The 12,223-nt window shown below is 37.9% G+C and overlaps 1 protein-coding gene across 16 annotated transcripts in view; it reads right to left on the bottom strand.

The window, feature by feature from the left end:
* Positions 1 to 10,378, bottom strand: part of LOC108754157 (collagen alpha chain CG42342) — a 171,205-nt gene extending 160,827 nt beyond the window's left edge. For all 16 annotated transcript variants that reach the window (XM_018496257.1, XM_018496250.1, XM_018496251.1 and 13 more), the window contains exon 1: positions 8,979 to 10,378. In XM_018496257.1, coding sequence (XP_018351759.1) covers positions 8,979 to 9,369 — 391 coding nt within the window. In that variant the 5' untranslated portion in view covers positions 9,370 to 10,378. The remainder of the gene's footprint in view (positions 1 to 8,978) is intronic.
* Positions 10,379 to 12,223: the final 1,845 nt, after the last annotated feature.

Raw genomic sequence — 12,223 nt, 5'->3', positions numbered from 1 at the left:
TTTAATTTTGGAAAAGGACAACATCCTAATATAATATCGATTAAATAGATATGGATTGGAGATAGTTTGATAAACGTTGTTTGACTAATTTACATTTTAGAATATGTACAATTATAACAAATATACAACAAAAGCAGCATCGACTATTCTAAATATGCGCCTCCGCAGACGATATGGCCAATGTATATGCCAACTTTGCACACATTCGCTAAATATTGGCCTACATTCGATGTGAATAATTATGTATGGTATACATACCATATATGATATTTGCTAATGTTATCGAACGTTGATGATCATTGTCTGAAGGCGCCTTTAAAATACTGTTACGCTAACAAGTATGAAACACCTATTTTTTAAATTACAGTACAGTATAAAAGGTCATTATCCGGATAATTATGAAGGTGTGCCTATCATTCATGACTATTGCCACTTAGTGTTATTGTACTACATTTTAACTTAGCTATCTTTTCATAGAAATCTTTTGGATGAAATTATATTTTGATTAAAATTATATTTTGGTATAATACAGCGTCAAATGCTCCAAAAAAATATATCCAAATATTGTAAAAAACTTTCATTGCTTTTTTAATGAGCTTTTTCAAAGTTTCTAGTTTTTTTTTCGGTCATTTTCATCCCCATTCCTAGCCTCTACAGAATGTACGAAACAATTTAGAGTGGAATTTTCCTAACGGAAATTTGATTTAACGAGTTTACAACGTAAGAAGTCTTTCTAATTAAGCCGCAAATTAAGATTCCGCTGAAGTAAAGTTCAGCTTTAATGTAACCGAAGAATGAGTTTGCGCCGCCTATTCTTCTTTCCCAAAAGAAGTTTAAATCGCCGATCGCCTTTAACTCAAAGAACTATAAATTGTCTCGGCATTCTCTCGTCGAGGAAAAATCGACTTCAACTTCATCGAAGGATAATAATTTATACCGACCGGTAGAAGTTGGCGCGAATCCCATCGTTTGTCATTGTAATACCACACCCTTTTTACGTAATTATATGCCGGATATTTGTTTTATTTACTCAACGAATGTACGACTTCGCATTGCCTTATATTCCTCCTAAGATACAATGGAGGAGTTAACTCGCGCTTCGCCTCCTCCTTCCTGAAGGAAACATAACTCTACGTCGCGTTTTCTATGATAAACGGTCCGAAGATCTCCGGTCAGCAAGATACTGCAAGTTTAATTTCTATTAGGGTAAGCTGCAGGAAGACGTCCATATTCCTGGTGGCTGGCTGGTGCATGCTACCTGTACACAGCCGAGACAATGCATCATTCTCCTCCTTCCCGTTGATCTACCGAGATAGATAGCAATTTGGCTGAAAGTGGAGAGAGAGAAAGAGAAAGAGAGAGAGAGAGAGAGAGAGAGAGAGAGGGAAGAAGATTGGAAGCGCATGCATGGACCGCGGCATGAACCGAAGTAGGCGTTTCATCGATGTAGTTTGCGAGCGACCATCAATTTCTCGGGAACACATTCGAGAACGAGCGATCGGCTAATCGACCTTGATCTTTCCACGTGCAATCCCGTAGATCTCCTCGCTCCACTTCACCCACGACACGTCGAGCGACATACGACATCGCCCATCGATTATGTAACATATACGTTAAGAGAAATTCCGATGTTCGAGATATATCAATTCTTCCCTTGCAAATATTGCATTTACCGGATTCTGGGGAACGAGCATTTTGACTGAAGTTATTGCAGGGTAAATTAAGGGATGAATGATGGTTATATTAATAAGATATTGATCATTTTTAATCATAACGATGTGAGCTGAGTTCTCAGAATTTCCTTCTTTCTTTTTCTTCGGCTAAATAAATTTATAAGAAAATTACTTCACGTTCGTGAAATTTAACCGAGATGTTTGATATCAAACATTAAAAAGTTATGAAATAGAAAAAGAAGACGTAGTTCTTCCGATAATTCGCCGATTAGCGATACGTTGTTTCTCGATACTATATCATATAGGATGAAACTTCTTGCCTAGCTCCCAGAGGAAGATTATTGCATCCACGCAAATTTTGCCTTCCACTTCCATTTGTAGAGCGACGCCCAATAATCGCCGCATTTGATCGTAATGGAAAAATCTTTCGTGATTTCAGTGTAACGGCTATTCTTCTGTAATCAGAATGCAGAAATCAAAATTCCCGGGATGCAACATGATCGCTCCATTCCATCGAGCGGGACAAAGCGCGGCGTGTTCGCCCTGACGATTCTATTCCTCTCTATTCAACATTCTTTCGAGCGTATGGGCTGCATACGAAGGTAATCTATCTGCGGAATAGCTTTCGATTCGATTTCAAATGGAGCGAATTAACGGCAGATCTCCCGATCGCGTACTGTCGTTGCGGGGGGCAGAAAGAAAGAGAGAAAGAGAGATATGAAAAGTCCTCGGACGCCCATCGATTTCCCCGAGGCGTGGAAAAACGCCCGGATATAACGAGAAGTATGCGGCATCGTTCGGAACCAACCTCGTTTCTTATACCGATCTGTGTGCGCTTTTCAAGGAGAGGGATTCGTCTTTCCTCTTCCTCCTTACTTCCTATTCGTTCCTGACAGTTCGATCACGATGGTCCGACCACGCATCGTTTGTCACATGGTCAATCGCATTACCGCGTTTGCCCCGCGCGATGGTACAGTACGTAAGTGGGTAACAACGCCGTGGGTTTGGGTGGAAACGGCGATAAGTGTGTTTCCGAAAAAGGTCGATCGCGAGAGAGCTCGTACTTTACCAGCAATTACTTCTGTTACATTAAAATTGAAAGAGAGTTTAGGACAAAGTGAATGTACACACAGAAAAGTAGGTACTACATATAATTATCTACTTGTTTCAAGTATTATATTTCAAAAGTTCATCTAAGTTGTTACAAGTTCATATAAGCGTCAAATTTATTCTAGTAAGTTTAATACTTCACAATCAGGATTATTATTAGATTCAAACAAATTTGATTTGCTTATCATTAAAGTCATTTTTTTTCGATCAGAGAGAGTTTATATAAGAATATTCTTCAAAAGAAAATCAATATTATTTTTAGTACATAATAATAAGTTTTTCTAAAATTTGTGATAAGTATATTTTAAAATTATTATCAAAAAAATATTCTTTATTAAAGATAATACCCGTTAGGTACTTAAAAGGAAGAAAGTAAATTGAGTAATAATTTTTTTTAACAACGGAATGATACCTTTTGTGTGTATCTGTAATGGACATGACCCAATTATTGGACAAAATGGCAAAAATTGTAATTTAGTTAAGCTTTTAATGATATATGTACGATGCTAAATAAATTCATTATTAAACTTTTGTATAAACAACGAATTTATTAGTCATATATATATATACATAATTTGTCACATTCACTAACTGTCCACTAACTGATATACCTTTATAGTTAGCAGTACTTGTCGCAACATTCTGTTTCCAATCACGTTATTCCAGTAATATCGTAGAACACGGTAAAATTTCCACAACATAAAATTTCTAGGGAATACCTCACGCGTGGCAGATATTTTATGCGATCCAAATTACATTTTACGCGCGCGAAGGAGATTTCCGATAGCAAAATGTTTCGCGTTTTCTCAGGTATCTCTCTCGACGGGAGTCGACATTTCCTGCATTTTACACGAGTAAAATGTAAATAGATCCTCTCGTTTCGAAGAAATTTTACATTCCCAACTTCATGCGTCGAAGTTTGGCGATCCCGGTCGCTTCGCGCATCAGAGGTCGCGATATTAGGGCGTCTCCACGCCTTCAGTTCCACACGCGAGTTTTACACATAGATAGAGCCGAAAGGGGAGGAATGATGCGAGGGATGCGATAGATACGGACGCCCTTCGCTAGCTACGAGGGAGAAGGCAAAGATTTATGATGCTGGTGCGTCAGCTCGCATGTCTCAATTTTGGGACGTCGTCGTGAGGAGAGTCAACGAGAATTGTGAGTTCGGTTCTCTCTCTCTCTCTCTCTCTCTCTCTCGCTCTCTCTTTCCCTTTTGTTGCTCGTCGTGCCGTGGACGCGCGATAAGGGAAAGGTACGGCTACCGACGGAACAAGAAAAAAAAAAGAAGGAAAATAAAGGAGAGAAGAGTCAGACACGAGATAGCGGCGAGTGGACTGCGAGCAGAAACGGAGCGCGGAATTAATCCGGCCGGTAGTTCTACTTCTCCTCCCTCTCGCCGTATATACGCGCTTCCGTTTCCGTCCCAGCCGTACTTCGCCGGAAAATAGTTCCTACCTCGGACTCGGAGAGCGGCGTCCGACAATGGAGTAATTATTGCAATTAGCGAGCTACCTACTCCGTGGATGCTTTTTCGTGCGCGGTTGTGCAAAAGGACCGGGGAAGGAAAAGGTGGTCGATACTCTTGCAGTTTGTACGCTTTGAAAATCGACAATTTCGGAGAGAGAGAGAGAGAGGGGGGGGGGGAAGAGAGGGAGAGAATAAATTGCATCGCTATCGTAAAATGACTCTTAATGATGCTCGTAGCTACATCATTTGCTCTACATAAACTTGCCGCAAGCCGCAAAGGGCTGAAGTTGCATTTATTGGTCGTAAATTCGCCTTCCCGCGAATTCGATGGTTTCACGGCGGTTGCAAGTTTCGGTTCTAAAACACAAGGATTTCCCTCGTTTCTAGAAGCTGCTTTCTCGTTGTAAAGCAGCTGCTCAAATGAGAGAAGGAGGTTTTCTTCTCTGCGTAAAATTTCACAATATATACCGTTTACCAGTTTACGGTATTTCGCGATCTCGTGAAAATCATACAGCAATATTGATAAAAATCTGCTCTGTTCTACGTAATATAAAAATATTTTTATATGTGAAATATCTTTATATCAATATTTATACACACACACACACACACACACACACATATACACACACACACATGCATTAATTCGTTACCATCAAATACCCGTAACGGCCGTAACGGCATATATAATATAAACACGCAGATTACTCTGAAACGCAAGTATTTATTGTATAATGAAATAAATAGTCGGCGAATATAAAACAAAATAAATAAATAAATACGTAGATATTTGCAGTACTTTTTTTACATCGCCCCTCCCTAACGGTACCGTCGATACCTCATGTTTAACCGATGATGCATATGTGGAGTTATCATGACACGGGTACATAGCACGATTATCGCAACAGTTACTGCCGGAGCCTGCGTGCGAGTGCGACTTGATGAAAGGTGCAATGAAGCAATCGCGCATCTGTCTTAATGACAGGAAGGAGCCTCGTGCACAAAGCTTCGATTTCATCGAGTCAACATGCGGACAGTCTCTTTCTTCCTTCCTTTCTTCTATTTATTGGCCGATTGACGACGATCGGCGATCATGTGCAGTCACGATCATTTGGCTCACGCAGATGGAATGTCGACGAATGAGACAAGAACGCGAGAAGGAGCGCCTTCGTACTCTTTTCAAAGTGCACGACGACATTTGTTCGACATTCGACTGGAATGACGCAGATACTTAATCCGAAATCGTCGTATCCCGGACAGCAAATTTTAGGGATGTCCTGCTCTGAGAAAAGAAGGGAGGGCAACTTTTTTGCGACCATTCGTTTCGTTTCGTTCTCTTATGTGTCTTTCTTTGTGGAATCCAAAAATTCATCATCATTATAACGATGCTACATTCAAGCTAAGGAAAAATTGGTATATTGAAATAAAGTTATAAAAATCCTTATTACAAAATTACTGCCAATTACTGTTAAATTTATAATATCAAATTATAATCAATTTGAATTATTTTTAATATCTACAGATATATCGAAACTATATTACTCCTATGTACCTAATATGTCGTTAATTTAACTAAAACAATGGAAAATAATTTAACTGAAAAAAAAATATATTAAATTACTAAGTGCATAATATGGACCATATCTACAATACTTTGAAACTATAACCACAGAAATAATTTCTATTTTGACATAGATATATAAAAGTTAGAAACAGAATATTATTTAATTCATCGGATTAGATTACCATTGTTCGTTTAATATCGATTACCATTGTTTCTTTAATATCTAACCTATGTCAGTTATGCTTCAATCATTCAATTGTTAATCCAACTCTGAATTAGTTTTTAAATGATTGAAGCACATAACCGACAGCGATTTTCGTAACGATGTGAATAAAAGGATTTTATTCTCTATTTCAATGTACCAATTTTTTCTCAAGTGCCATTATTATAATTTCCGATTTCATAAAGAAAACGCATAAGAAAATGTAGAAATAAAATGATACTAGAATGATCGCGAAAAGGCGAAAGTATCCTCTCTTCTGGTTGAAAATAAACGAACCAGAACAGTCTAATCATATCAATCAGAATTCTGGTTATCTCAATTAGAATTATAATAGACTCACCTAGAAAATTCTGATTTGTCTATTTTCAAGCAAAATTGCAATTAATCCAATTTGCAACTATTCTTTTCTATAGTGTAGAAACGTTCTGAGAACGTACAACATCTGAACTTTCTTAGAACAATCTCTTGAAGATCTATGCTATATAAGATGAGATCCAGAAACGACAGAAACCACCGTGATTTTTCTTGTGAATTTTCTTCCTCATTTTTATTATTACGTTCGCACGTTTCGTAGGTCGCGAGGTGACTCCGTTCGCGGTTTCTTCCAACGTTGCGGTTTTTGCGTTTTGCTCTTTTGCTACTTTGTTCTGTCATGAATAAGAGTCGGGAGTGAAGTCGCGGCAAGCAAGCCGTGGAGCGTAAAGCGAGTGTTTGTAGAGAGAATCGTTTGGTTAGAATAGAGTTTCAAACAGAAGACACGATAGAAAAGCAGCGCAACGCGCTTTTCGCAAAACGATATCAGACGCGACGTCGAGTGGGCAAAATGGAATTACGAGTCTACCGTAGTAATAAAAATGTAAATGCACGATATACAATATCAAGAGATTGGAGTATTTTTTTTTACAGTCAACTAATTTCAACGTTCGCAGCACAATTTGATAATAAAGTACCCTTTCTGTATTCCAACTTGATTTAGAATACGCAATATGTAATTTCCTGACTCTTTAAAACTTTTTTCTCGTTAAAATCAAAAAAGATAAGAAAATGCAAGCGTACCTAATCTAAAGAGTCTCGTAAATCTTAATTCGTTAACCGTACAAAAGTTCGGTTGTATTTTTGTTAGTATAATGAAGAGATCGGATATATATATAGCATCGTGTGACTGAAGAAAGCGTAACATTTACAAGTCCTGATTACACTTTTCTTCGCTCGCTTCAATAAACCGAGAGCTTACACAAGGTACCTTTTTTAAAGGATTTGCTAGAAAACCGATTTATAATGATTGCAAAAATTCTTCACTCCACTTTCTTTACACAAACATTTGTAAGATCTGCGATACGTTGGAAACAAGAATTCTTTCCGACATAATTGGATTCGTCGGAAACAAATACGGAGTTTGTTTTGTGGATTACTTCCACAATTAGGAGTTGCTGTAAATCCTTCGATTAGCACTTTACTGAGATGTCAATTCGCGTAATATTAAATTTTTCGTGTGTCATTGAATAAAGAAATTATGATAATTTACTGCGATATTTCGATATTTGGATCGCATATCGCTCGGCATATCGGATATTCATTTTCGTGAAAAAAAGCACTATTTAAAAATTCTACATTTCTAGTAAATACGTATGTTAAAATTAATTATCTTTCAATCATTTTTGATCGAATAATACGTGAAATTTTAGACGCTGTTAATTAATTTTATTAGAAAATAGCCTATAATTTTGAAGTTACATATTTACAATATGTAATTCACATTGTGGCAATTGAAAGAAATATGATTTGTAATTTTTAAGAAATAAAATAAATCTACAAAGATGTGTGTAAAATGTTAAGTTTATCCATTTCTCATATCCTCGTATGTTAATATATATTATCATAATGATTTTTATGTTATATTACGTAGTACTGTGAAACAATATTATTATAAAAGTATCTGTAATTATGCTAATTATGTAGTTATTCACTTATAGAAAAAAACAGTGATAGCTGTAAATGTGACAACTTAATACACACATTGATTTTTATCACTTTCACAAACATACAAAAATTATTAAGTGATTCTTACATGTGTATTTTAACATCTTCAAAATATTTTATAAATCACTGAAAAATTAATTGTAAATAATTGTAATTACTTATAAATTAATTTATATTTATTTATAATTATTTTTTATAAATATTTGAACATCTTTAAAAAGTATTTGTAAGGTATTAAAAAAATGTGTATTAAAAAAATATGTTACAAGTAATTACTTGATGCACCCAGTATTTCAAAGAAAAGAAATGCACAAGATACAAATGATCCAATCATGTATATTATGAGAATTAATATACAATATATAGTTGAATAAACTATTTTTGAATGCAGTTTGGAATGCAGAGAGTATTCAACTATGTGTGTGTGTGTGTGTGTGTGTGTGTATATTAATTTTACATATAAAACTTAGACAGTTGTCATTTTTAGGGTAACATGGTAATAATAATTTTGAACGTGATACAATTCTGAATAAAATATTTGAATCCAAATTTCAAGGTTCAAGATTGGTAATCTTGATTTCCATTATGTGAAGAATATTTTAAAGGAAATTCTCCACCAAACAAAAAAAAAACCAATTTTAAACTTCGAAAAATTGGATTTAAATCTTATTTCGTTCAGAATTGCACAATATTCGAAATTGCACCACCTTACCCTATGTTTTTTACTATCACTATGCCTTTTCCCGGAGTGATTAACACACAATGCTGCAACAATTCATAATGTTGAAATTCGACGTAAAAACATCCATAATTACGCCAATTATCATCAACAATTAAACATTATTATTTCATGAGATGCAAACGTTGTAATAAAATACATTAAAGCCGCGCAGTCAGTAAAACGCCAATTTACGAAGAAGAGACGAGCAATTTTGTTTTTCAAACAAGATTGATTTACCTGGAGGACAATTACACTCGGAGATGTCGCGTTTGGGCCTGAAGACCGCTGAGGAATCGAGCCGTTGCGTCTGCCGCAGTTGCTCCTGCATCTCCGCCTTGAGCCTCTGCACCAGGGCTTCCACCGGCGACGAGGGATCCTGGACTCCAAGCTGTGCTTCCAGACTCGCGATCCTGGACTCCAAGCCGAGCTCGCGGTAGAAGAGCACGCCGGACACGGCGAAGCTGGCGAGGCAGAGGGCGCACAGCGCCCAATTGAGGCCCGCGGTCCCCGCACGGAGGTCCCCGTCGCGGAACTTCCGCGGCATCGACGCCTCCAGGCAGGACGGCGATGATCCCTTGCCCGTCCCCGGGCCCGACGGCCAGGACTTGGCCGCCGGGTCGTTCTCCATCGCTGTCGCTGTCGTTGTCGCGCACGCACGCACGCACGCACGCACGCACTCGCGGCTATCCGGGGCTCCGGTTACGAGCGCTTGTCGAGCGTCCCTAAGCGGCGCGGCGCGTCATAACCCGCGCGATTCACGTCGATACACCGTCGCGCGCGGATCGCGGCGGCGGACTTTCGCGTGGAGGGACGACTAAATAGTAAATACGGCGACGTTCTTACCCAACCGACGGCGGCGACTGTTACAGACAATACAGACGTCGCGGCGTCATCGTCCATCTGAAATACATCTTCGCCGCTCCGATCGCACGCCCCGTTATCGCCCGCTCGATCTCGCTTCAATGACGTTTAATTTCCACGCTTGATTTCTGCGATCGACTCTCACCACTCCGCGTGCGCGATTACTTCCGATTTCGATGCCGCGATCTTAATTGTAACGCGAACGTTATGTGCGAACGACGACGATCGGGACACGCGCGAGCGCGCGTTCCCCGTTCGGTATGAAACTGCCGCGCGTTTCTTGTAAGGCAACGTTCAGCACGTTACGCTATCGATACTATCGTCGGCGTCGCGTTCTCGCGGACTCGTGCACTTTTCACACATCGGACGATAACAGCGAGGGCGGCGAGGGCGGCGACGGCGTCGATCGTCGTCTCGTGTGTGCTGCTGCTCCGTTATTCTCCCTCTAACCCTTACGACTTCCTGTCGCCTTCCTCTTTCCTTCGCCGACGCAAACGGGACGGTCGAAACGGACGAGAGAAACGAACGCACCGTCTGCCGACGGCGGCAAACTTCGCGGTGATCGTCGCCGCTGGTCAACGAAAGAACAAGATTTACGGCAGTGATAAAAAGACGAAAAAGAGATAGCAAGGAGAGACAGGACGATATGTCGGCGAACGTCGCGCGTGAAGCGAAAGGAAACGCTCGCTTTTCGCGTTCTCGTACCTCGCAGCACGTCGCCGTTATCGAGGGAGAAAAGCACGGGGAAGCGCGTATACGAAGCGCACAGTGTAACATTCGCGGTACGACTGGATGTGGTGGGGCGACACTACGACGCGAGGACAGAGGGTTCGTCGCTTCGGCATCGCTCGGTCATCTTCGGCTCGGCTCGTCGCGCGCCGCGCCGCGTCGCGTCTCGCCTCGCCGCCGCGCAACCACTTCGCTCTAACGGCCCGCCAAACGTGCACGTATGCGATACGCATTGCAAATCCAAGTGTGTAATAAGTGCTTTCATATACGTGTGTGATTTACCCTGCCCACAATGGAAGAAATATTATGGCAACAGGAACAGATATTAAATATTAGAGAGATAAAGTAATTAGGGATGTAGAAATTATTATGAATGCTTTAAGGATGTATTAGACGTCTACAGTCCTTGCAAAGAAAGTTAAATTTGAAAGTATGTTTAATATATTTAATACTTTATATAAAATCTATACATATGAAAGTTGTGTGAATAAGAATATATTTTTGTTTAATAACACTTTTTTGTATTGCTGTTTATTAATTTTATTTGTTATTTTTATTATTAAGAATTAAAATTTTTTTAATGATAACAAAATTTACATGTCCCTTTTATAATTAACTTTAAATATCCAAAATAATTTATGCAAAGTTTCATTGTGATTCACTGATTAATTAAAAAGTAGAAAATTAAAATGTAGAATAAATAAATATTTTGTTTATTTATTTACTGGACAAACCTAGTTCATACAATATAACTCTATGCCATATAACTCTACGTAAATAATCTTGAATATATAATGTACTTGTATTTAAACAATTGAGATTTTTATCATTTATTTTATAATACTTTTCTATATATTTTTATTAGAGCACAAATTAAAATTTAGTACCATTTATTGAAATAATATGATCCAGATAGTAAACTATCACTAAATTATTTTTATATAAATGTGACTTAAAATAATCTGTAATTTTTTCATAATTTTGGTATCATTTTGAAAATTTGTACAAAACATTCTTAAATTGTTGAATTTAGAAATTAAATTTAAATTGCACCCAATTTCAATTATTTATAATCATTTCTATAAATCGTCACTATTCATTTAATATGTGCATCGTTAATTTAACTAAAATAAAAACAATTTAACTCAAGAAATGCATTAAATTTGATCAAAATTTAGTTTATTATTTACTAAGTTCGTATGTTAATATGAATATTATTTACTTTAAAGGTAATTCAGTCACAGAAATAAATTGATTTACATATTACATTTTGATATCAGATGGAGTTAAAAATATGTTATTTAACTCAAAGCATATAAAAATAACATTATGGTAACATGTAATATAAACATGTAAATCTATTTTTGTATATAATGTAGTGTATTATTTTTACATGGAAAACTGAATCACACACATACACACACATATATGAAGCTACTTTATTAATCTAATATTTCATTTGTCGTATGACAAATTTTTCAAACGTATTGATTGGCTACAAGATAGAGAAAGTTTCCAGAAACTCGAGAACTTCTTTATCGTACGACAAATTTTTCAAGCATGTTAATTAGCTGCGAGACAGAGAAGTTTTCAGGTCTCTCTATCCCATAGTTAATTAACAGGCTTGAAAAATTTGTCGTGCAACGAATGTAATAGCCTTACTTACACTCTTGAATTTGCAGGACGTACGTAACAATGACTATTACGAAATCTACGAAACACTTCCATTCATAATGATTCGCCCTCCCGCGTTTCATTCCGCGATGATGGAGCCTTTCGTCACCTTTGTTTGTCAGCACTAAGCGAACGCGAGATTCGACGAAATAGAAGAAGAAGGAGAAAAACAAAGAGAGAGAGAGGGAAATAGTAAAGTGCGTCTCTTTCATAGTGCC

Source organism: Trachymyrmex septentrionalis, unplaced genomic scaffold, assembly GCF_001594115.1.
Source record: "Trachymyrmex septentrionalis isolate Tsep2-gDNA-1 unplaced genomic scaffold, Tsep1.0 scaffold77, whole genome shotgun sequence".
Taxonomy (NCBI): domain Eukaryota; kingdom Metazoa; phylum Arthropoda; class Insecta; order Hymenoptera; family Formicidae; genus Trachymyrmex; species Trachymyrmex septentrionalis.
The sequence above is the reverse complement of the archived record's forward strand: the minus strand, read 5'-3'. Positions and strand labels throughout refer to the sequence as shown.